At 38.6% G+C, this 27,244-nt stretch overlaps 1 protein-coding gene across 2 annotated transcripts in view; it reads right to left on the bottom strand.

Annotated features, from left to right (window-relative positions):
• CDADC1 (cytidine and dCMP deaminase domain containing 1) overlaps positions 1 to 26,844 on the bottom strand; it is a 121,946-nt gene extending 95,102 nt beyond the window's left edge. Inside the window, exons 1-2 of one of the 2 annotated variants that reach the window (XM_037037891.1) lie at positions 26,635 to 26,844; positions 24,891 to 24,988 (exon numbers count right to left, since the gene is read on the bottom strand). In XM_037037891.1, coding sequence (XP_036893786.1) covers positions 24,891 to 24,988; positions 26,635 to 26,716 — 180 coding nt within the window. In that variant the 5' untranslated portion in view covers positions 26,717 to 26,844. The remainder of the gene's footprint in view (positions 1 to 24,890; positions 24,989 to 26,634) is intronic. The other variant, XM_037037900.1, reaches the window with a different exon arrangement.
• Between the last annotated feature and the right edge of the window lie 400 nt (positions 26,845 to 27,244).

Raw genomic sequence — 27,244 nt, forward strand, 5'->3', positions numbered from 1 at the left:
GAAAATATGGTTCACCTTCTAGCACAACCACATCAAAATTACAACATACCAAAAAATCACCACTCAAAAAGTAAGAAATTGAGTTGAATGTAAGTCTAACGACTATGGAATAAAAGAAACCACATCCATCCAGATTGGTTGAAGGGGTGCAGATGTGGAACTATCTGGTTCCACATCCACTTGTGGTGGCTAAAAATTTGGAAAGGATATCTCGAGAGGGAGGAGTCCCAGCCACACAGTAGGCCCCTCCCCCTGCCCCTCACCTCAAGCAAGGTTTCAGTGCCAAGAAGATAAATCCCTGTAACTTCTGGCTGCAAAAAATAAGCAGGGATTAAGTCAGTGGAGGAAACTTCTGGAGCCCCAAGGAGTTTCTCTTAAAGAAACCACATATGGACTTATTCAGACTCACTCCCTCTGAGCTCTACCACCACAATAGCAGCTTGAAAGGCACCAATCACGTACAGGGAGAAACTGAAGTTTGTAGCATCAAGGCAAGAGCTGGAGACTTCTGCCAAGATGGAGGCATAGGTGGAAACAATGTGCCTTCTCCCAAAACCAAGTCTGAATACAACAAAGGTTTGGAGAAACAAAGACACAACCAAAGGACAGAAAATTGAATTATACGGAAGTCCGACTATATCTAACCGTTCAACAGGGACGGTAAGAGGGGCGGAGCCATCAGCGAGCAGGGTCGGGCAGGACAGGGCCCCCAACCCAGGTGCACAGGCAGAGAAATTGCCAGCCTCTCAGAAGCACAATTCAAGACACTATTTATCAGGATGCTCACAGAACTGGTAGATTATAGTCACAAATTAGAGGAACATAGTCACAAATTAGAGGAACATATGAAGGCTAAACTAATTGAAATGAAGGGAGATGCACAGTAATGAAATAGTGATGGAAAGGAAACTGGGACTCAAATCAATGGAATGGACCAGAAGGAAGAACAAAACATCCCACCAGAAAGGAATGAAGAAATGAGAATTAAAAAAAAATGAGGAGAGGCTTAGGAACCTCCAGGACATCTTTAAACGTTCCAACATCCGAATTATAGGGGTACCAGAAGGGGGAAAGAAACAGCCACGAGTGGAACACTTATTTGAACAAATAATAAAGGAGAACTTCCCCAGTCTGGCAAAGGAAATAGACTTCCAGGAAATCCAGGAAGCTAAGAGAGTCCCAAAGAAGTTGGACCCAAGAAGGAACACACCAAGGCACATCATAATTACATTAGCCAAGATTAAAATGAAGGAGAGAATCCTAGAAGCAGCAAGGGATAAGGGGACAGTCACCTACAAAGGAGTACCCATCAGACTGTCAGTGGATTTCTCAAAAGAGACCTTACAGGCAAGAAGGGGCTGGAAAGAAGTATTCCAAGTCATGAAATCCAAAGACCTACAGCCAAGATTGCTGTATCCAGCAAAACTTTCATTTAGAATGGAAGGACAGATAAAGTGCTTCTCAGATAAGGTTAAGTTCAAGGAGTTCATCTTCACAAATCCCTTATTATATGAAATGCTAAAGGGACTTATCTAAGAAAAAGAAGATGGAAAATATTAACAGTGAAAGGACAGCAAACACACAGTTATTAACAACCACACCTAAAACAAAAGCAAACCAAGAGGACAGCTAGATCAGGAGTGGAACCATAGAAATGAAGAACACATGGAGGGTTAGAAACAGGGGGGTGGGAGGGGGAGAAGGGGGGAGAAGGCACAGAAAATAGCATAGATGGTAGGTAGAAAATAGATGGGGGGAGGGCGAGAATAGTGGGAGAAATATAGAATCCAAAGAACTTGAGACACATGGTTATAAACTAAGGGGGGGGGAGAATGGTGGGGGAGGGAGGGTGCAGGTGGAGGGGAATGAAGGGGGGGAATAGAACAACTGTAATGGTATAATCAATAAAATATATTTAAAAAGAAAAAAAAGGCAAGAGCTGGAAAACAGCTTTCTCCTAGATAGAAAGGCGGGCAAAGACAACTGTCCCTTTCCTGAACACACAAATTTCCTTTGCAGCACATACCATGGGCTCCAGCAAAGGTGGAAGCAGAATGGGTTGGAGACACTTAAGGGAAAACTGGGGATAGAGGCTTCAGGAAGAGAACTGAGAGAGTAGCCCTTGGGATCCTGGTGCTGAGTCATCCCCCATATGGCAGTAAACATTATGTTCAGGCAGGCTACTCCCCTCCAAGAAGCAGCAGCCTAGTGGGAAACAATAGCCCTGACCTCAGGAGGAATTCTGTCCCAACCTATAGGGCTTAAGCCTGACTACTAAGTGCGGAGTGACTACATTAACAACTGAAGATGACAGCCACAGACAGTACAGCCCTGGCAGTGTCAGATCAGGCTACTTAAGGTCAGACAGGGTCTGACCTTAACACTTAACATCACCAGAGGGGGATTAAGAAAAAAAAAACTGGTAAATACTAGAGGCTACTGAGATGAAATCCACTATGGTCTTCTCCATGATTTGCAATATTTTCTTCCCTGCTTAGCTTTTTAACATTCATTTCTTGTCCATCAAGTTTGTACATATTAAGTGACTAGATTTTATACTATAGTTTATATTTCTCATTTATTAATATAGTTTTATCTCCTTATACCCTTATTAATACTGGCTCATTTGCTGTTCATAGTGGGATTGCAGTGGGGAGAAGTTATTTTGTGGGCATGGGTTTGTTTTCTGGGCTTTTTGGTGGTTTTCTTCTGGCAGCATATGGACAACAGCATACAAGACATGGTGGGCAGAGTGACCCTCACTCAACCAGCTGGAGGGAAGGACCCACCAAAGAACAACCCAACAACAATCGAAACCCAATTACATCCAGAAAGCCAACATAAATGGCATAAAGTGTCTACCAAGAGAATCAAGTTCAGGAGATCAAGGACACTGCATCTCACAGGTCTTCTGCCATAGAAGTTCATACCACAAACTCACAGAGTCAAAACAGATCAATTTATGAAGGAGAAGCAAACAAAAAGAGTCTCCCAAATAATGGGAAGATAAAGAAACAACCCCCAATCTAAAGGAAAGGAAAAATCCTCAGAAAGAATGCTAAATGAAATAGAGGCAAGTCAACTATCAGATATTGAGATTAAAACAATGGTCATAAGGAGGCTAAGTGAGCTCATGGAGAATTACCAAAAAACTACATGGAATCTATGAGGAACTTATTGCAAATTGTATCAGCCTGAAAAAAGACATAGAAACAATCAAGAAAAGCCAGGAGGAAATGAAACATAGAATTTCTTAATTAAAGAACATAGTAGAAGAAATCAAAAGCAGGCTATATGAAGCAGAGGATTGAAACAGTGAGCTGGAGGAAAAGGTAAAAAAAATCTCACAGAAAGAGCAAGGAAAGGAAAAAAGATGCAAAAGGAATGAAGAAGGGTTAAGGGAACTGCAGGACTACATGTCTCATAATAATATCCATAATAAAGATACCAGAAGGAGAAGAAAAGAAGCAAAGGATAGAAAACCTGTTTGAAAAAGGAATGATGGAAAACTTCCCTAATTTGATAAGAAAGAAAGTCACACAAATCCAGGAAGCACATAGGGTCTCAATCAAGAGGAAACCAAAGAGGCCTACTCCAAGACACATAATAATTAAAAGAGAAAAATTCAAAGACAAAGAGAGAATCTTAAAGGCAGCAAGGAAGAAACAGAAAGTAACACACAAGGCAGTCAAGACAAGGCTAGCAGCTGATCTCCCAACAGAAGCAGTACAAGTCAGAAGAGAATGGCAAGAAATATCCCAAGTAATGAAAAGCAAAGGCCTGCAACCAAGATTACTCTACCCAGCAAGGCTACCAATTAAAATGGAAGGCAAAATAAGGACTTTCCCAGAAAAAAGAAAGCTAAAAGACTACACCTCCACCAAACTAGCACTGCAAGACATGATAAATGGACTACTTTACGAAGAGGAAGAAAAACAGTGTGAGAGAGAGGAACACAGAAACAATGGGAGGAAAATGAATAAGTATCTACCAATTAGAACGGTAAATGTAAATGGATTAAATGCTACTATTGAAATACATAAGGTAGCTGAATGGATAAGAAAAGATGAACCACACATATGCTGTCTACATCAGACACACCTGAGAACAAAGGACCTACACAGACTGAAAGTTAAGTGTTGGAAAAATAATATTCCAAGTAAATGTACAGGAAAAAAACCCAGGTGAAATTGAAGCAGTAATCAAAAAAGGCCTGGCCCACAAAAGCCCTTGATCTGATGCTTTCACAGGAGAATTCTACAAAGCATTTAAGGAACAGCTAACCCCTATCCTTCTCAGACTATCCCAAAAATTAAAGAAGAAGGAAGACTCCCAAATTCCTTTTATGAAGCTGGCATCATCCTAAACCCCAAACCAGACAAAGACACAACAAAGAAAGAAAACTACAGGCCAATATTGCTGATGCACACAGACACTAAAATCTTCAATAAAATATTGTGAAACCACATCCAGCAATATGTTAAAAAGATCATACACTGAAATGCACTCAGATGCAGAAGATAGTGGTGAGGTAGGTAGGAGCAGAGCCCAGTTCTCCCTGTGCTCCACTGGAACACCTAGCTGATCTTCTGAGGAACAGGGTCAATAGCCAATGGCATCCCAGCATAGAAGATATTGAAAAACAGACAGTGAGGAGATTGCACTGGGATGGTAAGATCCCTGGGATCTCCACAGGGACCTAGGCTGCTGTGGCTCCTGGCCCAGTGCCTGCTGCAGGATATGGGGAGGAGAGTTAGATCACCTGCTCCCTGCCATACCAAAGCAGGGAGGGCCAGCCCAGCACCAGGAGGGACCAGGATGCTGGAAGTCACTGGAAGGAATAGGGATGAATTGGGAGACACACAAGAGGCAGTATACATCCACTGGGACTGTGGACAAAGGCATCAGAGAAATTGGGTGCCTGACGACAACTAGAGAAGGAAGGAATTGGGCCATGTTGAAACCTGACTCAGTCTTTGGACTGGTTGGAAAGTTGGGCCATGTAAAGCCATGTGCTTATTAAGAACGGCAGGAAGCTGCTTTGTAAGGAACTCAAGCAGCAGCTGGCTTGCCGCAGGGTGATTTCAGCAGTATGTGCCCAGAGACTGAGTACCTGAGAGGAAATGAACACCCAAGCTTATCTCACGCTGCACACCCAGAGGCTGAGAGGCAGAGTGGAACCACAAGCCAGAGCTTGTCTCATACTGCATGGCCAGAGGCTAAGTAGCTGAGTGAAACAGCATACCTGACACTGACTCATGCTGTGCACCCAGAGACTAAGTGGCTGACCTGAGCCTGGCAACTCACAGACGACCTGGGCCAGAGGCTGGCCAACTGTGAATAATGTGGCCCAGACCTAGTCCCCATCCTCTCAAAACCATGGGAAGGGAGAAAAGTGAAGCCCAGCCCACCTCTTCCTGTGGCATCCAAGAAGACCAGCAGACTTGCTGAATAGATTTAAAGTCAGCAGGAGGCTTATTTTTTTTCTTTCCTCTATCTTTTTTTCCCTTTTTTTCTTCCCCCAAATGAAACAATAAGACATAGAATTATGAAGGGTCCAGAGACAGATCCAAAGGGGGAGCATGAGGCTAACCCACAAAAATGAGAAACTGAGACAAATGTCACCTTACTATCCCATAGAGCTAGCATTTTATTGTTTATGTGTATCATTATTTTTTCATTATTTTAGCTCTTTTATTTTTTTAAATATTGTATTTATTTATTTTTAGAGAGAGGGGATAGAAAGGAGAAAGAGTGGGAGAGAAATATCAATGTGTGGTTGCCTCTCATGTGTCCCCCACTGGGGACCTGGCCTGCAACCGAGGCATGTGCCCTGACTGGGAATTGAACCAGCGACCTTTTGCTTCACAGGCTCGCGCTCAATCCACTGAGCTATACCAGCCAGGGCACTTTTATTTTATTAGTATATTTTAATTTCTCTTTTGTTTAGTTTTCCTCATTTTATTTGTCTGTTTAATTGAATTGTTTGACTGGTTTCCCTTATTATCTCTTTGTTATATCTGAATTTTCCTTCTCTCACTTCACCCATGTTCTAAACACACTACTCTTGATCATGTACTTTCTATTCTTGTTATCCAAATCATGTATTTCTTATATCATTGTTGTTCCAGTACTATTGTAAATAATTGTTGTTCCATACAATTGTACATACTACACTGCAACTCTTCCTGATCTGAGCTCATATCACTTTATTCCTAAGCATTTTTATCATTCTGATTAACTCTATTCTCTCTCACCCTACACCTACTTTCCATCATCCTTTATTCCCACTATATCTCCTCAACTAACCTTGTACAAGCCCTCTATTTTCTGGATTCAGCTCACAATCCTCCTCCACTCTAACAAGAGTCTTATCTCTCTTTTACCTTTGATAAAAAGTGGCTAGTTGGGTGAAATATCACAGTTAATGCTATACTTATCCAAATAATCACCTGTCTCTTCCCTACTTCCTAGTACTTTAAATCTCAAAAAATACTCTCCTGCTGTCTTCATCCATTTTGCCTACCCACTGCCACTGATCACATAAGAATAGGTGGGAGCTGCAAACATCAGTATACCTGCTGGAGGAAAGAAACCACCAACAAAGAAACAACCAAAAGGTATATACCCAAGTACAACAACAGCCCACACAAACAGAAGAAAGGGCAAACCTACAGCATTCAGACAAGGAGATTAAAGAGACCACACCCCGTACCCCATAGAATTCCCACCTAGAAGTTCACCCATCAAAGACAGGTAGCAAAGCAAAATATCAGGAAGCACAAAAACAAACAAAAAGAGTCACCTAAAATGGGGAGAAAAAAAGAACATGCAATCAAAAGACTGGAAGACTCTCCACTAAAAGCTAAATGAAATGGAGGTAGAACAAATTATCGGACACAGAACTCAAAAATAATGGTTATAAAGCTGCTCAAGGGACTCACAGACAACTACAAGGAACTGAGTGAGAACTACAACAGTATGAAAAAGGAAATAGAAACTACAAACAAAAACAAGGAAGAAATGAACAATAAAATTTCAGATATACAAAACACACTACAAAAAATTACAAGCAGGCTGGATGATAAAGAGGATGGAATCAGTAAGCTGCAGGACAAAATAGGAAAAACAACAGAAACAGTAGGAATAGGAAAAGAGACTCAGAAAGAATGAACAAGTGGTGAGGGAGCTGCAAAACAACATGAAATGTAATAATATATGTATACTAGGGATACCAGAGGAGAAGATGAGCAAGGGATAGAAAACCTGTTTGAAAAAGTAATGATGGAAAACTTCTCTAATTTGATGAGAAAAAACTAACACAAATCCAGGAAACACAGAGAATCCCAATCAAGAGGAACTCAAAGAAGCCCACTTCAGAAGAGATCATCATTAAAATGGCAAAATTCCAAGACAATGAGAGAATCTTAAAGGCAGCAAGGGAGAAACAGGAAGTAACATACAATGGAGCCCCAATCAGACTAGCAGCTGACTTCTCAATAAAAATGCTCTAACCCAGATGAGAATGGGAAGAAATATTCCAAATTATGAGAACCAGAGGCCTTCATCAAGACTACCCTATCCAGCAAGGCTCTCAATTAAGATGGAAGGCCAAATAATGAGTTTCCCCGACAAAAGAAATCTAAAAGAATATACCTCCAACAAAGGAGCTATGCAAGAGATGCTAAAGGAACTGCTTTAAGAAAAGGAAGAAAAAGAGAGAGAGAGTGGAACAAAGGTACGAAAAAATGGAAATGAATAAGTACCTATCAATAATAACCTTGAACATAAATGGATTAAATGCACCAATCAAAAAACATAGAATAGATGAATGGATAAGAAAGCAAGACCCACACATATGCTGCCTCCAGGAGACCCACCTGAGGACAAAAGACCTACACAAACTGAAAATGAAGGGCTGGAAACAAGTTTTCAAAGCAAATGGAAAGGAAAAAAAGCTGGGGTAGTAAAGCTCATATAGAAAAAAAATATACTTCAAAAAAAGGGCCATAAAAAGAGACCCAAGAAGGTCACTTCATAATACTCAAGGGAAGAATCCATCAAGACATAAAGATTGTAAATATATATGCACCCAACATAGAAGCACCCAAATACATAAAAAAAATTGGAGGACTTCAAGAAAGATAATGATAGCAACACAATTACAGTAGGGTATCTCAACACCCCAGTCAAAAATGGATAGATCTTCCAAAAAAATATCAACGAAGATATTGCAACATCAAAGAATGTCCTAGATCAAATCAATTTAACTGATACAGAGAGAGCCTTTCATCCCAAAGAAACAAAATATACATTCTTTTCAAATGCACATGGAACATTTTCAAAGATAGACCACATGATAGGACACAAAACAAGCCTCAACAAATTTAAGAAATTGAAATCATATCAAGTATTTTCTCTGACCACAAGGGACTGAAACTAGAAACCAACCTCAAGGAAAATACTCAAAAACACTCAACTTATAGAGATTGAATAGCATGCTATTGAACAATGATTGGGTCAAGAATGAGATTTGGGAAGAAATCAAAAAGTTTCTGGGAACATATGAAAATGAATGCACAAGAACACAAAACATATGGGAAACAGCAAAGGCAGTCCTGAGAGGGAAGTTCAAAGTGATACATGCCTACTCAAAAAAGATAGAAACATTCCAAACAAACAACCTAACCCTACACTTAGAAGAACTCAAGGATTAACAACAAAGACAGCCAACAGCAAGTAGAAGGCAGGAAATAAGCAAAATCAGAGCAGAATTAAATGACAGCAAGAGTAAAAGCACAATCTTAAGGATCAATAAATCCAGGAGCTGGTTCTTTGAAAAAATAAACAAAATCAACAAGATTTTAAGCACACTTATCAAGGAGAAAAGAGAGAGGACCCAGATAAACACAATCAGAATGAAAGAGGAGAGGTTACAACTGATATCATAGAAATGTAAAGGACTCAAAGAAATTACTATGAAGAACTATATGCCAAGCAATTTGAAAACCTAGGTGAAATGGACAAATTTCTAGAAAAATATAATCTCCCAAACTGAATGAAGAAGCAGAAACCCTGAACTGATCAATAACAGTAGACAAAATTGAAGCAACAATCAAAAAACTCCCAACACACAAAAGCCCTGTACCTGATGGTTTCACGGGAGAATTCTACATTTAAGGAAGAACTAACCCCTATCCTTCTAAGATTATTCTAAAAAATCCAAGAAGATGGAAAACTCCCAAGCATTTTTTATGAACCCAGCATCATCCCAATCCCAAAACCAGAAAAACACATAACAAAGAAAGAAAACATTAGGCCAATATTTCTGATGAACACAGACGCTAAAATTCTCAAAGAAATATTGGCAAAACACAAATGGCAATACTTTAAAAAGATCATACAGCATGATCAAATGGGATTTCTCCCAGGGATGGAGGGATGGTACAATACTAACAAATCAATAAACATAATACATTACATAAACAAAACAAATGACAAAAATCACTTGATTATATCAATAGATGGGGGAAAAGCACTTGATAAGGTACAGCACCTATTTATGATAAAAACACTCAGCAAAGTGAAAGTAGAGGAAACATCCCTAAACATAATAAAAGCCATATACAAGAGACCTATAGCCAACATCATAGTCAATGAGTAAAACTAAGAGCTTTCCCAGTAAGTTCAGGAACAAGACAAGGTTCTCCACTCTCACCACTTCTATTCAATATAATATTGGAATTCCTGATCACATCAATCAAACAAGAAAAGGAAATAAAAGGCATCCAAATTGGAAAAGAGGAATCAAAACTGTCATTGTTTGCAAATGACATGATAATGTAAAATCCTATAGACTCCATCAAAAAAATACTCGACCAGCCCTGGCTGGTGTAGCTCAGTGGATTGAGCGCAGGCCTGCAAACCAGAGGATCTCGGTTCGATTCCCAGTTAGGGCACATGCCTGGGTTGCAGTCCAGTTCCTGGCATAGGACGAAGTACCCGGCGGGGGGTGCACGACAGGCAACCATACATTGGTGTTTCTCTCCCTCTCTCCTTCCCTTCCCCTCTAAAGATAAATAAAATCTTAAAACAAAACAAACAAAAAAACTACTCGACCATATAAATGAATTTGGCAAAACAGCAGGATACAAAGTCATTATTTAGAAATCAAAGGCATTTTTTGTATACTGTCAAGGAAATATCAGAAACAGAAATCAGGAACAAAATCCCATTTGATATAGCAACAAGAAAAATAAAATACCTAGGAATAAACCTAACCAAGGAGGTAAAAGACCTGTACTCAGGAAACTATACAACACTGAAGAAACTAACAAAGACACCAAAAATGGAAGCATATCATGCTCATGGATTGGAAAAATTAGCATCATCAAAATGTCCATAGTACCCAAAGCAATTTACAGATTCAATGCAATACCTATTAAAGTACCAATGGCATATTTCACAGACATAGAACAAATACTTCAAAAATGTATATGGAACCATAAATACCCCAAATAGCTGCTGCAATTTTGAAAAAGAAGAACAAAGCAGGAGGGATCACAGTACTTGATATCAAACTATATTACAGGCCACTGTAATCAAAACAGCCTGATACTGGCATAAGAACAGATACATGAACCAATGGAACAGAATACAGAGCCCAGAAATAAACCCAGGTCTCCATGGTCAATTAATATTACACAAAGGGGGTAGCAGCATAAAATGGAGCAAAAATAATTTCTTCAACAAATGGTATTGGGAGATCGGGAGAGCTACATGCAAAAAAAATGAAACTCAATCACCAATTTACAACATACACAAAAATAAACTCAAGGTGAATAAAAGACTTAAATATAAGTCATGAAACCATAAAAGTCCTTCAGGAGAACATAGGCAGGAAAATCTCAGATATTCCACACAGTAACATTTTCATGGACATGTCCTCTAGCCCAAGGGACATAAAGGATATAATATACAAATGAGATCTCATCAAAATAAAAAGCTTCTGCACAGCTAAAGAAAACATTACTAAAATCAAAAGAGAACCAATCATATGGGAAAACATATTTGCCAATGATACCTTAGACAAGAGTTTGATCTCCAAAATATATACAGAACTCACAGGACTCCACTCCAGGAAGACAAAAAAACCATTTAAAAAATGGGCAAAAGACTTGAACAGACACTTCTCCAAGGAGGACATACAGAGGGTCCAGAGACACATGAAAACATGCTCAGTATTGCTAGCCATCAGAGGGATTCAAATAAAAATCACAATGAGATACCACTTCACACCAGTGAGAATAGCCATCATAAACAAAGCAACAAACAAATGTTGGAGAGGTTGTGGAGAAAAGGGAACCCTAGTGCACTGTTGCTGGGAATGAAGCCTGGTGCAGCCACTGTGGAAAACAATATGGAATTTCCTGAAAAAACTAAAAATGGAATTTCCTTTTGACCCAGCAAATACACTCCTGGGATTATACTGTAAGCATCCTGAAACACCAATTCAAAAGAACCTATGCACCCCAATGTTCATAGCAGCACAATTTACAATAGCCAAATGTTGGAAGTAACCTAAATGCCCATCAGTAAATGAATGGATCAAAATAGTATGGTACATTTACACAATGGAATACTTTGCAGCAGAAAGAAAGAAGGGGCTCTTATCCTTTGGGACAGCATGGGTGGAACTGGAGAGTATTATGCTAAGTGAAATAAGTCAGGCAGTAAAAGACAAATAACATATCATCTCACCTATAGGTAGAACCTAATCAACAAAACAAACAAGTAAGCAAAGTATAGCTAGAGCCATTGAAATAAAGAAGAAACTGACAGTAACCAGAGGGGAGTGTGGAGAGGAATAATAGGGGAATATAGGGAAAGGTTTGTCAAGGAACATGTATAAAGGGCACATGGACAAAGCCACAGTGGGTAAAATCATGGGTGGGAGTTGGGCATGGGTAGTGTTGGGTGTAATGGTGCAGTGAAAATGGAGACAACTGTACTTGAATAACAATAAAAAAGAAAAAGAAGTAAATTTTTAAGAGTTAATAAAAAAAAGTAAGGAATACAGATACAAAAGTCCAATGTTGACATTGCATATACATGAAATGCGTAGAATAGGCAAATCCAAAGATACAGAAAGCAAATTCATGGTTGCCTGGTTCTGGGGGAGACTGCAGTGTAGAGTAACTGTTATTGGGTATGGGTTTCTTTGTGGGTGATGAAATGGTCTAAAATGTATTGTGGTGATACAATTTAGTAAGTGCTCAGGTCTGTGATCATACTAAAACACAGTAGATTGCATACTTTAAAATGGTGAATTTTATGCTATGTGAATTATATCTCAATTTTTTTTAAAAAAAGAGCCCTGGTCAAGTAGCTCATGTGGTTAGAGCATTGTCCTGATACACTAAGGCTGCAGGTTCAATCCCAAATCAGGGCACATACAGGATTCATGGACATGAATAAGAGTGTGGTGATTGCTAGGAGAGGAGGGGTATAAGGGGGCTAAAAGGTAATGTAAAAAATACAATAAAGATTAAAAGAATAAGCACACATAAGTAGTTACAGAATAGCCATGGGAAAGTAAAATACAGTATAGGAAATGGAATAGCCAAGGAATCTATACATATGACATATGGACATGATCAATGGTGTGGGGTTTGCCTGAGGGAGAGAAAAAGAGTGAGAGAAACATCAACTGGCTGCATTTAACTCACCTGCAAACAGGCACCTGCTTAGCAACCCAGGCATTGTGCCCTGACTAGGATTCAAACTGGTGACGTATTGGTTTGCAAGATGATGTCAAATCCATTGAGCCACACCAGGCAGGGATGATTTTAGTTTTAGATTTTCTGTTGAGGGTACAGAAAGAAAGCCAGAAACCAAGACTACTAAAGACTTTTAAAAAATGTTCCTCATATATGAAAAGCACATTCATCAATTTATTTTTTGTTTCTCTTTTTAATTTTATTGACTATACTATTATACGTGTGATTTTCCCCTTTTGCTCCTCCTTCATCCAGCACTCCCCACTCCCTCAGGCAATCCCCCAACCATTGTTCATGTCCATAGGTTATAAATTCTTTGGTTACTCCATTTTCTATACTGCATCTATATACCTATGGTTATTCTTAACTATGTATTTGTACTTCTTTTTCCCCCTTTTTTTCTATTGTTGTTCAAGTACAGTTGTCTCCATTTTCCTCCCCACTACTGCACCCCCATCTCAGCCATCCCCACTTCCCAACCTTGACTATACCCTCCTTTGGTTTTTCCCGTGTGTCCTTTATATATGTTCCTGAAAACCCTTCTCCTTTCACCCCTCCCCCCCATTATCCCCTCCCATCTCCCCTCTGGTTACTGTCACTTTGGTCTTAATTTCAATGATTCTGGTTATATTTTGCTTCCTTGTTTGTTTTGTCAAATAGGTTTCACTTACAGGTGAGATCACATGGTATTTGTCCCTCACTGCCTACTTATTTCACTTAGCATAATGTTGTTCATTTCCATCCATGCTGTTGCAAAGGGTGAGAGCTCCTTCTTTCTTTCTGCTGCATAGTATTACATCATGTAAATGTATCACACTTTTTTCATCCATTCATTTACTGATGGGCACTTAGGTTGCTTCCAGCACTTGGCTACTGTAAATTGTGCTGCTCTGAACATTGGGGTGCACAGGTTCTTTTGAACTGGTGTTTCGGGATTATTAGGGTATAATCCCAGTAGTGGAATTGCTGGGTCAAAAGGTAGTTCCATGTTTATTTTTTTGAGGAAATTCCATACTGTTTTCCACAGTGGCTGCATCAGTCTGCATTCCCACCAACACAGTTATCCTAATTCTTATACTACAGTAATATTTAGGTAGTTTAAATACTCTAACTTAACTAAAATAAAAAAACTATAACCCTTACGAGAGATAATTACTTTTAAATGACAGGCATTTTCAATACTGCTTGATTTCCAGTCCAAAACTTTTCATTATGTTTTTCCCCCAGAAGTCTCATAAAAATACTTTCTCTCCCACTCATTTATCTAGTGTTGGACTGGATTCTTAAAAGTTATTAGTTTTTATACTTGATATCTATCTTGCTGAAAAATCCCCAAGGAACACCCATACAGTATATTAATTTGGCAACACAGAAAATCACAGACCTCAGTTATACAGTAGTCCCCCTTTTATCCATGGGAGATACCTTACAATACCCCCAGTGATGCCTGAATCCACAGATAATACCAAATCCTATATCTACTATGTTTTTTCCTGTACATACATTCCTAAAGTTCAATTTATAAATTTGACACAATAAGAGATTAATAAAATGGAACAACTATAACAATATATTTTAATAAAAATTATGTGAATATGGCATTATTAAGTAAAATAAGGGTTATTTGAATGCAAGCACTGTGATACTACAATAGTCTATCTGATAACTGAGATGGCTATTAAGTGACTAATAGGAGGGTAACATATGCAGCATGGACTGATAGCTCAGGCAGGGTGGCATGAAATTTTATCATGCTACTTAAAACAGCATGTAATTTTTTCCCTGAAATTTTCCATTTAACATTTCCAAACTTTGGTTGACTCTGAGTAATTGAAATTTCAGAAGGCAATACCATGGACGAAGGGGTACTACTGTATTTAGGAGTGGTTGTTAGTTAATAATACACTAAGGCTGGTATATATTACAATTTAAATGTCCAGGAATAAGAGAACAGATATGGTACAGTCACACAATATATACTTATGCAATCATTAAAACAATAAGAACACATACACACACACACACACACACACACACACATATACATATATTATACTACTATATATTCAATATAAAAAACTAAAATGAGATCAAATCTTGATATTAAAGGGTTCCTTCAAAATTAGTACTCAATCTCTATGAAGGGTTCAGAACAGGCCTCCCCAAGATACGTCACTTTGACATGTAAATTATTTTGAGCTGAAGGCAATCAAGACCCTGAGGGCTCATGAGAAACTTTTACCTCACCCTTAAAGAATTTAAAATAGGGGCCTTGACAATAATACAAGTTATCATGAGAAATTACTTTTTATGGACCATCCACAGGGCAAACTTCTAATTACTGAATATTTTCTCTTATAATATTGAGAATGACCTTCCTCCCTTCTGATACCCCAAGATGTCTTACGGCATCCTTAGCTGAGAATATTATATATACCTCATTTTCCCTATGTCTCTGAAATTCTCATGTATGTGGAATTCCCATATGTGTGTATACACATATATAATTAAATTTGATCAGCTTCTCATTGACCTGTCTGATATGTATTTCATTGTTAGACCAGTTGAAAAAACATAGAAGGTCAAAGCTTTTACTTCCTTCACACGAAGAAACCTAGATTTTCAAATGTATTTTTAAAAAGTCTTAAATTTATAAATAATTTGCTTCTAATCTGTCTCTTAAAAACAAATTTTATCTGCTAAGAAACAGAGACAAACCAAAAAACCCCACGAGCCTGAAAATCTTCTACTTACACAAAATAATATCATGCTATCAAGAAGTAAAAAGAATAAAGAACTTCAAAACCATGAAAGAAATAAAAACTATTAATTTTCTCTAAGCTATTAATGATATGTAGAGTCAGGATAAGGGGGTAATTAGTGGTTGACAAATAGGGAATAAAAATGCATAGCATTATTAATAATTTTTCCTATTTACAAATATTTCACATAGAAAATGGAAATGAAAACTATTCCAAGAGATATCATTTTATCATAAAAAGTGAATTCCCTATGTACATGTAGATTTAAACCCTTCACAAAAATTAACTGAAAATGGATCACAGACCTAAATGTGAAATGCAAAACTATAAAACTTCAGAAGATAACATAAAAGAAAATCTAGATAATCTTGAATATGACCATGACTTTTTACATATAACATCAGAGGAATGATCCATGAAAGAAATCAATAATAAGATGGACTTCATTCAAGTTAAAAACAGTACTGCAAAAGACAATGAAAAGAGTATGAGAAGACAATCTATAAGCTGAGAAAAAATATTAGCAAGACACACCTGATGAAAAAATATTATCCAAAATATACAAAGAACTCTTGAAATTTGGCAATTAAACAAACAATCTGAGTAAAATATGGGCCAAAGACCTTAAAAGATAACTCACCAAAAAGATATACAGATGGCAAATGAAAGGATGCACCATACCATATGTCATCAGAGAAATGCAAATTAAAACAATAAGATGTCAATACATGCCTATTAGAACGGCAAAATCCAGAATTCTGACAACACCAAGTGCTGGGGAGGGTGAAGAGCAACAAGAATTCTCATTCTTTGCTGGTGAGAATGCAAAATGTTACAGCTACATTAGGGACAGCATGGGAGTTTCTAACAAAACTATGCATACTTTTAACATACAATCCAGTAATCACACTTTCATACTTACCCAAAGGAGATGAAAACTGATGTCCACACAAAATCTGCACACAAATGTTTATAGCAGCTTCATTCATGTTTGCCATAACTTAGAAGTAACCAACATTTACTTCAGTAGGTGAATGAATAAATAAACTATAGTACATCTAGACAATGGAATCTATTCAGTGCTAAAAAGAAATGAGCTCATAAAATAAGGTATACCTTTAAAGATGACAGCAGAGTAGGTAGAAGCTACACTAACCTCCTCCCAGGACCAAACAAGAATTACAACTAAATTATAGAAAAATTACCATGAATCAACTGGAGACTAGCTGAAGAAAAGTCTTATAACCAAGGACTGACTGACAGAAGAAGCCACATCAAGACTGGTAGGAAGTATGGAGTTGCAAGTGGACTGGCTTGGTTTCTACAATCAGCGGCTGAAGTTCTACAGAGATATTATCAGAGGCAGTAGGGCTCTCCCCTGAGAAGTATGGCACCTAACCCTCAAACCAGGCTCCTCAGCCTAGAGCACCAGAACCAGGAAAGGTGACCACATAATATTCAGCTATGAAAAGCAGCAGGGTTTCTATCTAGTAGGGAGAGAGGCTAGAGATGCACCTACACTCTTAAAGGGCCAACACACAAAATTTCATTTTCAGTCACTTACCCTGGGCTCTGGCAGAGGGAAGACAGTGGAATAGAGCCAAGTGAAGAGAATGTGGGCTTGGTGGCTCTGGGCAGAGAGCTGAGGAGTCAGCCACCAGGATCCCTGTGATGAATCATACCTCCATACTCTAAAAGCCATCTTTCTTGGGCAGAGCACTCCCCTCCACACAACATCAGCCTAGGGGGAAGAAAAGCCCCACCTGTCAGGATCCCTCTGGCTGCATCCCCAGGAGCTTCAGCCCTGATGAGCAATACAGCTGGAGGCTCTTTCAGGGACTAAGCTTCACAGGCAGCCTACAGGCAGAGGCAGATCTCTGGGTGCATTGAGACTTTTGCTGACACACCTCCAGGCCTGGTGTTGGTAAAAGTTGGCCTTGGGGAGCAGCTTGGTCCTTTCCATAGGCAACCAGGCCCAGTAGAGGGAGCCACACACTGTAGATCACTGAGACCTTAAAACAGGTTCAATCACAGGCAGCGTCTGACATAGACCTGCAACAGAGTTCCTCTGAAGAAGCCCAAACTCAACACGCCCAGTGGCCAACTTCAGACAAAAGCAGCAGGATCTAATAAGCTGCACAAGCAGCATATCCACAGGGTGATTTCAACAGGCACCAAACCATGCTGAGGCAAACTCCACTTTGTGTGATCAGCACCTGCACAACAGCTTGCACACTGTATTGGGGGTTGAGCCTCATATAGCCAGATTAAAAAATAATCTCACACAAGAATGGGCCAATAGTAATCAAGACTCAAATTACAACAAGAGGGCCCATATAACATACATGCACAGGCAACATTCTTAGAGCACCCAGCTGAGGTGATAAGGGACACTGCACCATTGGTACCACAGGACATCTAGAGCATAAGGCCACCCTTCCAAGACCGGTAGTCATAGCAGATCTACCTATACAAAAACAAACACAAACAGGCAGGCAAAATGGGGAAATAAATACAGTCCCCAAATTAAAGAATAGGGGAATTATCCAGAAAAAGAGATAAATGAAATGGAGCATGCAATTTATCAGATATAGAGTTCAAAGTAATGAGTATAAGAATGTTCAACGGCATAAAAAAGGACAAAGAAACCATTAAAAAAAGACCAGTGAGAAATGAAGAATGCAATATTTAAAATGAAGAATACACTGGAAGGAATAAACAGTAGGTCAGAAGAAGAAGAGGATCAAATAAACAATTTGGAGATCAAGGCAGGAAAAAAAGCCCAATAAAAGCAGCAAAAAGAAAAAAAGAATTTAAAAATATGAGGATTGTTTAAGGGACCTGTGGGAAAACATGAAGTGAACCAACATCCAGAATATAGGGATACCAGAAGGAGAAGAGAGAGAGCAAGAAATCAAAAACCTATTTGAAGAAATAATGACTAAAAACTTAACTAACCTGGAGAAATAAAAAGATACACAGGTCCAGGAAGCACTGAGAGTCCCAAATAAGATGGACTCAAAGAGGCTCACAATAAGACACATCATAACTAAAATGGCAAAGGTTAAAGACAAGGAAAGAATCTTAAAAAGCCACAAGAGAAAAACAGTGAGTTACCTACAAAGGAGTTGCCCTAGACTGTCAGCTGATTTCTCAACAGAAACATTTCAGGCCAGAAGGAGTTAGCATGAAATATTTAAATTCATGAAAGGCGAGGACCTATAACAAAGGCTACTTTACACAGTAAGCTATCATTTATAATTGAAGGAGCAATAGAGAACTTCCCAGACAAGAAAAAAAAAACTAAAAGAGTTTGTTACCACAAAACCAGTATTACAGCAAATGTTAAAGGGCTTCATTGTGGAAAAAGAAGGGGAAAGAGGAAGAGGAGGGGAAACAAAGGAACATAGTTAAAAAATAAAATGACAATAAAACACATATCTACCGATAATTATTTTTAATGTAATGGTTCAAATGTTCCAATCAAAAGATGTAGCTGAATGGATAAGAAAATAAGACCCATACATTATATATACTCTTCAGGAAACCCACCTCAGAATAAAAGATACACACAGCCTAAAAGTAAAGGAATAAAAAAGATATCTCAGGCAAATGAAAAGGAAAAAAAAGCTGGGGTAACAATACTTATATCTGAGAAAACAGACTTTACAACAAAAGCTGTAGTGAGAGACAAGGAGGGACACTATATAATGATAAAGGGAGCAATCCAACAAGAAGATATAACTCTAGTTAACATGAATGCATCCAACATAGGGGCACCTAAATATGTAAAGCAAATCTTGATGGACATAAAGGGAGAGACTGACAAAAACACAATCATAGTAGAGGATTTTAACACTCCACTGACATCAATGGATGGATCTTACAGGCAGAAAATCAGCAAGGAGAGAGTGGCCTTAACTGATGCACTAAAGCAAGTGGATTTAATTGATATCTTCAGAGCATTTCTCCTCAAAGTAGCAGAATATATTCTTTTCAAGTGTACATGGAACCTTTTCTAGGATAAACCATATTAGAATACAAAACAAGTCTCAATAAATTTAAGAATATTGAAACCATATCAAGCATCTTTCTGACCATATTGCTATGAAACTAGAAAGCAATTTAACAAAAAGAAAACGTGAAAAACACATCAAGTCAAGGAAGCTAAATAACATGTTACTAACCAATGGATGGGTTAACAATGACATCAAGGAAGAAGTCAAAAAAAACCTTGAAACAAATGAAAATGAAAACGTAACAACTCAAAATTTGTGAGAAATGCATAGCATTACAGGCCTATCTCAAGAAACATGAAAAATCTCAAACAAACCATCTAACTTGCCCTGACTAGTGTGGCTCAGTGGATTGACTGTCATCCTGCAAACCAAAAGGATGCCAATCTGATTCCCAGTCAGGGCACATGCCTTCTTTATGGGCCAGCTCACCTGTTGTGGATGTATAAGAGGCAACCAATCGATGTTTCTCTTATACATGGGGTTTCTCTTCCTCTCTTTCTCCATCCCTTCCCCTCTCTCTAATAATAAATAAATAAAATCTTTTTAAAAATAAAAAATAAATGATCTAACTTTTAAAGGAACTTGGAAAACCTCAAGAAACAAACCTCAAAGTGAGTAGAAGAAAGAAAATAATAAAAATAAGAACAGAAATAAACAAAATAGCATCTAATAAAACAATACAAAAGATAAATGAATACAACAGCTGATTCTTTGAAAAGATAAACAAGATTGACAAAACTTTAAACTGACTCATGAAGATAAAAGGAAAGAGACCCTAAACAAGTAAAATTAGCAATGAAAGTGGAGAAATAACAATTAATACCAAAGAAACAGAAAGGATTAAAAGAAAATATTATAAACAACTATATACAAACAAGTTGGACAATCTGGACGAAATGGATAAATTCCTAGAAATATACAATCTTCCAAAACTAAATCAGGAAGAATCCGAGAATGTGAATAGACAGATTATACCTATGAAATTGAAGTAGTAATAATAATAATAAACTCCCAACAAACAATAGCCCTGGATCAGATGGTTTCATAGGTGAAGTTTACCAAATATTACAAGAAGAACTAAGACCCATCCTTTTCAAACTACTCCCAAAAATTCAAGAGAAGACTCCTAAGCTCATTTTATGAGACCAGCATTATCCTAATTCCAAAACCAGGTAAAGAAACTACAATGAAAGAAAATTATAGGTCAATATCTCTGATGAATATAGATGCTGAAATCCTCAACAAAATATTAGCAAACTGAATCTTTTTAATACATTAAAAAGATTATACACCAAGATTAAGTGGGATTTATTCCAAGGATGCAAGGTTGATACAGTATCTGCAAATCAGCAAACATAGTACACCACATAAACAAAATGAAAGATAAAAACCACACAATCATATCAATAGAAGCAGAAAAAGCATTTGATAAAATCCAATACCCATTTATGACAAAAATTCTCAGCAAAATGGGATTACAGGGAACAATCCTTAATGTAATAAAGGCCATATATGACAAACCTATAGCCAACATCATAATCAAGGGACAAAAACCACAAGTTTTCCCCTTCAGATTGGGAACCATGCAGGGGTATCTACTTTCACTAATCTTACTCAACATAGTACCAGAAGTCATAGCCCAATGATAAGACAAGAAGAAATAAAAGGCACCCAAATGGATAGGAAGAAGTAAAACTGTCATTATTTGCAGATGACATGATACTGTATGTAGAGAGCCCTAAATATTCCACTAAAAAACTACTAGCACCGATAAATGAATTCAGTAAAGTAACCAGATACTAAATAAATATACAGAATTCAGTTGCACTTTTATATGCCAATAATAAACTATCAGAAAGGGAATCTGAGAAAACAATCTCATTCACAATTATTTCAAAATAATAAAATACCTAGGACTAAATTTAATCAAGGATGTAAACGACTTGTATTCAGAAAATTGTAAGAGACTAAAGAGAAACTGAAGAAAATACAAACAAGTAGAAACACACACATTATTTATGGTTAGGAAGAATTAACATCATGGAAATGTCCCTGCCACCCCAAGCAACCTACAGATTCAATGTAATTCCTATCAAGATACCAATAACATATTTCACTGAACTAAAACAAATATTCCAAAAATGTATATAGAATCACAAAAAGCTCTGCATACTAACTGCAATTTTGAAAAAGATTAACAGAATTAGAGGACACACGCTACCTAATATCAAACTATACTAAGGCCATAGTAATTAAAACAGTATGGTACTGGCATACAAACAGACATATAGATCAATGGAACACAACAGAGAGCCCAGATATAAACCTATTCCTTAATAGCACATATCTGTCCAATTTTCCAAACACTATTTATTGGATAGATACATGCAAAAAATGATACTAAACCACCTTCTTTCACTACACACAGTAATGAACTCAAAATGGATGAAAGACTTTAATGTTATACTGGAAACCATGAAAATCCTAGAAGAAAACAAGTGGTAAAATCTCAGACATTTCTTGTAATGGTATTTTTTCTGCTATATCTCCTCAGGTGAGGGAAACAAACAAAAAATAAAAGCAAATGGGACTACATCAAACTTAAAAGTCTTTGTACAGCAAAAGGAAACCATCAAAATGAAATGACAATCCACTGAATGGAAGAACACATTCTTCAGTACATCTGAAAAGGAGTTATATATCAAAACTGTATAAAAAAAACTTACAAAACCCAACACACAAAAAACACAATCTAAATTAAAAATGGGCAAAGGAACTGTATAGACACTTCTCCAAAGAGGACACACAAATGGCCAATAGACATGAAAAGATGCTCAATGTCACTAATCATCAAAGAAAAGCAAATTAAAACCACAATGAGAAATCACCTCATACCTGTCAGAAAGGCTCTCATAATAAAATCAACAAACAACAAGCATTGGTGAGGACATGGAAAAAAGGGAACCTTTGTGCACTATTGGTGGAAATGCAGATTGGTGCTGCCACTGTGGAAGCCTGTATGGAGTTACCTTAAAAAATTAAAATGGAACTGAGACAGCATAGGGATTGGGCCAGGAATGAAGAATACCCAGTGGCCAGGGAAGCCAAGTTAAGATGAGGTAGTCAGCAAAAACTTGGGATGAACTTTACTCCTCCACTCCCTCATCAAAATGCAGTAGTAGCTGTTTTTTATCTCCCTCTAAATGCCTCCTTAAATTACTGACCTGAAAGCACAGCTGATCAAAGTTTGACCAATGTACAACTTTCCTAGGGTGGTGGTAATGAGCAGTACACCATCTTGTCCTCAAATGGGCAGGTATGGACATAATTACCAGGAACTCAGTTGAAAAAGGAAGTCACCCAACCCTTGGGGACAAGCCTGTTTTGTCCCCAGCTTATAAAAGCAGCCAAGCAAAGCCAGCACTCTCCACCTTCAGTCAATTCGGAGAACCTTACTTTCCTTTGTGCTGCTTCCCTTGTCCTCAAGAATAAGCTTAATAAAATGTCTGGAAATTTCTCTGTAGTTTCCTTTCAATTTCTAGCTTGTGAAACCCAAGTAACCCCAATGCTGGTAACACCTCCACCCAACTTCACTTTCTGACTTTTGAACCACAAATTCTCACTCCTCCAAGATTTTCCATTTGGAGTCCCTTGGCTTCACATATGTACAGGAAAGACTATTCTATGACACAACCACGGTGTCCTACAGCCAGGACCTGGGTCAGTTGGATGTTATTTTCTGAAAATCCCCCTTACAGGCTGCCTGACGTTCACGTACCTGGTAGCATTCATGTGCTTATACCTATGACTATCCACTCCTTTACCGTATATAATTCTCTGTCACCTGCCACGTAGCAATGGGCCATTTGTACTGTAGTCATCCAAGACACACCCTGTATATAAGCTTCCCTTAATAAACTCTATTAATTACCATACTAAGGTGGCCAGCCTCTTTCTACACTCTTTCCCGGCTCTCCACTTCCAGACATAGATTTTCAGTCTCAGGGTTTTTCATTGGGTCTGTGTGTACAAACAGTAAATACAAACTCATTCTTCATGTGTCAGTGAAAATGCAACCTACCCTGTGAATCCTTCTCTCATTTCCACATTTAGAAACTGCCCCTCAGTCTTCAATCTTGGTAGCATTTCTGCTTGCATTTTGTAATTGACTCCACCATCTAATTGTATCTTATTTATTTAAATGCTTTGTTTTTGTCCCCATTAGAAAGGAAAGACTATGTCTTTTCTTTTTGTATATCCAGTGCCAAGCACACAAATTCATCCACAGTAAAAAATGAAAAATGAAAAAAAAATAAGATGATTACAAATGGCCTCACAATGTGAGAATTTAAGGATTTACAAAGTTTTTCTGTGGAAAACCTGAAAAAAAAAACCTTTCCATAGCATTATTGGCAAGTTGAAAACTTCAATAAGCATATGCAGAATACAAGTACAATTTTATAAAAGGAAAAAACTCTTGTGCTTAAAAAAGATCGAAGGGAAACACCAAAATGTTAAAAGTGATTTTGTTAGAGTGGTGAGAAGACACAGGTAACTCTTCCCCCTTTTCCCGTTTTCAAAGATGTCTTAAATGCTTAACCTAATCTATACTATTTTCCATAATGACTCTGGCCCCCTAAAAATTAATGACAACATTCTAAACTTCCAAATCTATCAAACAAAAATGGTGAGAACCATGATATTCCATACATGGAGGAAAATGATGAGAACACAGCACCCTGCCATATTAAGGGCAGGAGAAAGAAGAGATATAGACTGACTATACTTCTACTACATTGGTTTTTATTATTATTCTTCCAGTATATCCTAACCTGTTTTGATCATCTCTTTTGAGATCCAAATAAGAAAAGAAAAGAGACTATTTACATGAAATAATTGCATTCTTAGATTACTATTACAACAGTATATGCTAAGGGTTATTATACCAGGTAAAATAAGTCATGGTCTCTATTTTCAAGTAATTTACAGTTTGGTGAGAGAAGGGAAAAACCACCCAGATGAAATGCAAACAGTATACAACTCAGTGATAAATTATGTGGTATAGGTAATAATCTAACTGGCCTAATCAACATATAAATAGCATTAATATCTGATAAACATAGCACAATCAGAGACGGTAACTATTCTATTTTTAGATTGGAAAGATTAGCTATTTCAGCCACGAGTTACAAATATCACACTCAACTGTACAGATATTTTGCAAATTGTAAGGTTTTTTAGTTCATTTTTGACATAAACAGGAGCAATAAAATAAAAATTTAGACCATAGCTTTTCTAAATGGTTAGAATTATCTAAGAAAAAAATATACCTGAGATTTTTGTCTTTGGGCTTCTACTTCTGGGAAGAGCTCCATCCAGAGACTGAGCAGAGTGAAAAGGTTAACTTTAGAAAGCCTTGGTATTTGTCCTACAAAAGAGAAGGCAGACACTTTAAAATGTTGCTAATGACTTAAATAGGAACTAAGCTCAATGCCACTTGGGTGCTGCAGCTTTTAGCTCAGCTGCTTTAGCAGGAAGAAGAGAAGAAGGATAAAAGGACAAGAGAATCGATAAAAATGCTTTTTTATCAGGAAACTTGTACTGACCTCCTCTGGCACTTTCCAAAGTTAAGACCTCTTTCTCCAGCCCTCACAGAGCTCGGGGAACAAAAAGATACTCACTATGGGAACAATCCAAGGAAGTTATGAAAGGTCTTTGCATCTTGCCATCATGGAGAAGTTTTTCTTTCTTTTTTAAAAATTGTTGACACTATTACAGATGTACTCCATTTCCCCTCCCCTTTTCCCCTCTCCACCCACCCCCTTCCACCTCACCCTAACCTTCACTACATTGTTGTCTGTGACCATGGGCTATGCATATATGTTCTTTGGCTGGCTTTTCTTTGGACTGTGGTGTTGCAGCAATGACAGTGGTTACCGTATAGTGCTGCAAATGCAGTTACCTCTGAGGGTAAAGCAGCTGAAATATAGGAAAGTGTGATGTGTGGCTGTGGACAGCAGGACCAATACAATGGGGTTGGTTGGGTCAAGATAGAATAAAGTATACAAAATAAGATGGCATCACTTATGCCAACCAACCATGACATTTAACTCAAGAAGGAAACTATCTAAGTCAGCCAGGCACACTGCTAAATGCCTGTCAGGGCAGCACACCCAAGACACGGGCACACCTAATCACAGAGCGCTGGGAGCTACTGGCCGGGAGCCATGGAATCTCCCAGTTTAAGTGCCGTGTTTACAGGTATAATTGGGGTGGACTTCAGAAGACCATGGAGACAGCTGAGCTCCACACACCAAGGTGCTGTCCCACACCGTGCTGATCCCCTGACTGCTGTGCGGCCCACTTGGTCCTGGAAATTCTGCCTTGTAAGCCACAGATGGCTCCCCAGCCTACTGTGGTGTTTCCCCTGTGCCCTCTCCCCAGGCCTGGGCTGAGACTCTGGGATTCAGGTTCCTTAACTCCCAATTCTCTTGTGTGATGTTGTTATTACTAGGTTAGTACACGTTTGGATTGAATATACACTAACAAAAGTTGAGTGAATAGCATAGTCACCTGTGTTGGTTCCCTGTTATTTCTCAGTGCCAGGGTCACCTGTGGGACTAGTGGTCCTACAGGTGGCTGGGCGCTTCCAGTTCTTAAGGCCTGGATCAGACCACAGGAGCGGAAATCAAAGCCTGGCTTATAGGAAAGACTACGTGGCGAAACACTTGCTCGCCACAATTATTTGGAAATCAAGTCAAAAGCACGGCTTGGGGAATTTTCAGGCTCGGGGAATTTCCAGGCTCATCATTCTCCGAGATGCCAGCTATAGGTTCAGGGAAGAAAAGTAAAGTGGGGCGGGGCGGGGGGCGGTGAGCACGCGATTTCAAAAGCTGGTGCACCCAGACTAGGGAATCCGGCTGAATGAAACACGGAGGCGCCCTGGAGGACATGAGACATCCAGGGGTAGAAATGCCAGCGAAGGAGAAGGCAGGGAACCTGGAATTGAACGGGCTGCAGAAAAATAGGATACAGCAAAACACTGTGGTGGTGGGAGCAGTCTGAAGCACTCACCGATCATGCTGTCAGTCTGGGTGCTGACTGACCGCCCGGGTCCCGCGCTCTCCAGATCTTGCATCTGCCCTGCTTCTTTCATCCCAAGCCTAGAGGTCCCTGCAGCCCAAAAAACCTCTCGCTATTAGGCATGATCTTGGACCCAGATGCTCCACCTCCCCCTCCGCCCAGATGCTGTATACAAAAGCCAACTGGTCTCAGCCAGATGACATAAGCAGTCCGACTGCCACTTCCGGGCGCTTGTGTGACGCCATAGCAGGGCGGAACACAGTGGTGAGGGCTGCCCTCCCCGCGGGCGACTGGTTGGGTAGTATACTCTCTACAATAAATCATCTGGGGTCGGTTTTTGGCTGTCTTGGTATTTGGCTGTCTTCCTTGGTTTTGCCTAAGAAAGGCTGGGGGAGTATGTCGACCTGAAGTCCCAGGTTGCCGTAGATTTAATGAGGCCTGCTCAGACTTGAGTTTGGGTCAGATTAGGAATAGAAATGGAAACCTACCTTATCTGTCATGGTCAAGGCCGTAGAAAATCTCTGAAGGGAAAGATATAGGAACTAGGAGATCCAGGGAGCTGTTAACATCCCGAAAAAGAATATATTTACCAAGAAAGACT

The sequence above is a fragment of the Sturnira hondurensis genome, unplaced genomic scaffold (genome assembly GCF_014824575.4).
Source record: "Sturnira hondurensis isolate 20B ecotype Veracruz unplaced genomic scaffold, ASM1482457v3 Scaffold0001918, whole genome shotgun sequence".
Taxonomy (NCBI): Eukaryota; Metazoa; Chordata; class Mammalia; order Chiroptera; family Phyllostomidae; genus Sturnira; species Sturnira hondurensis.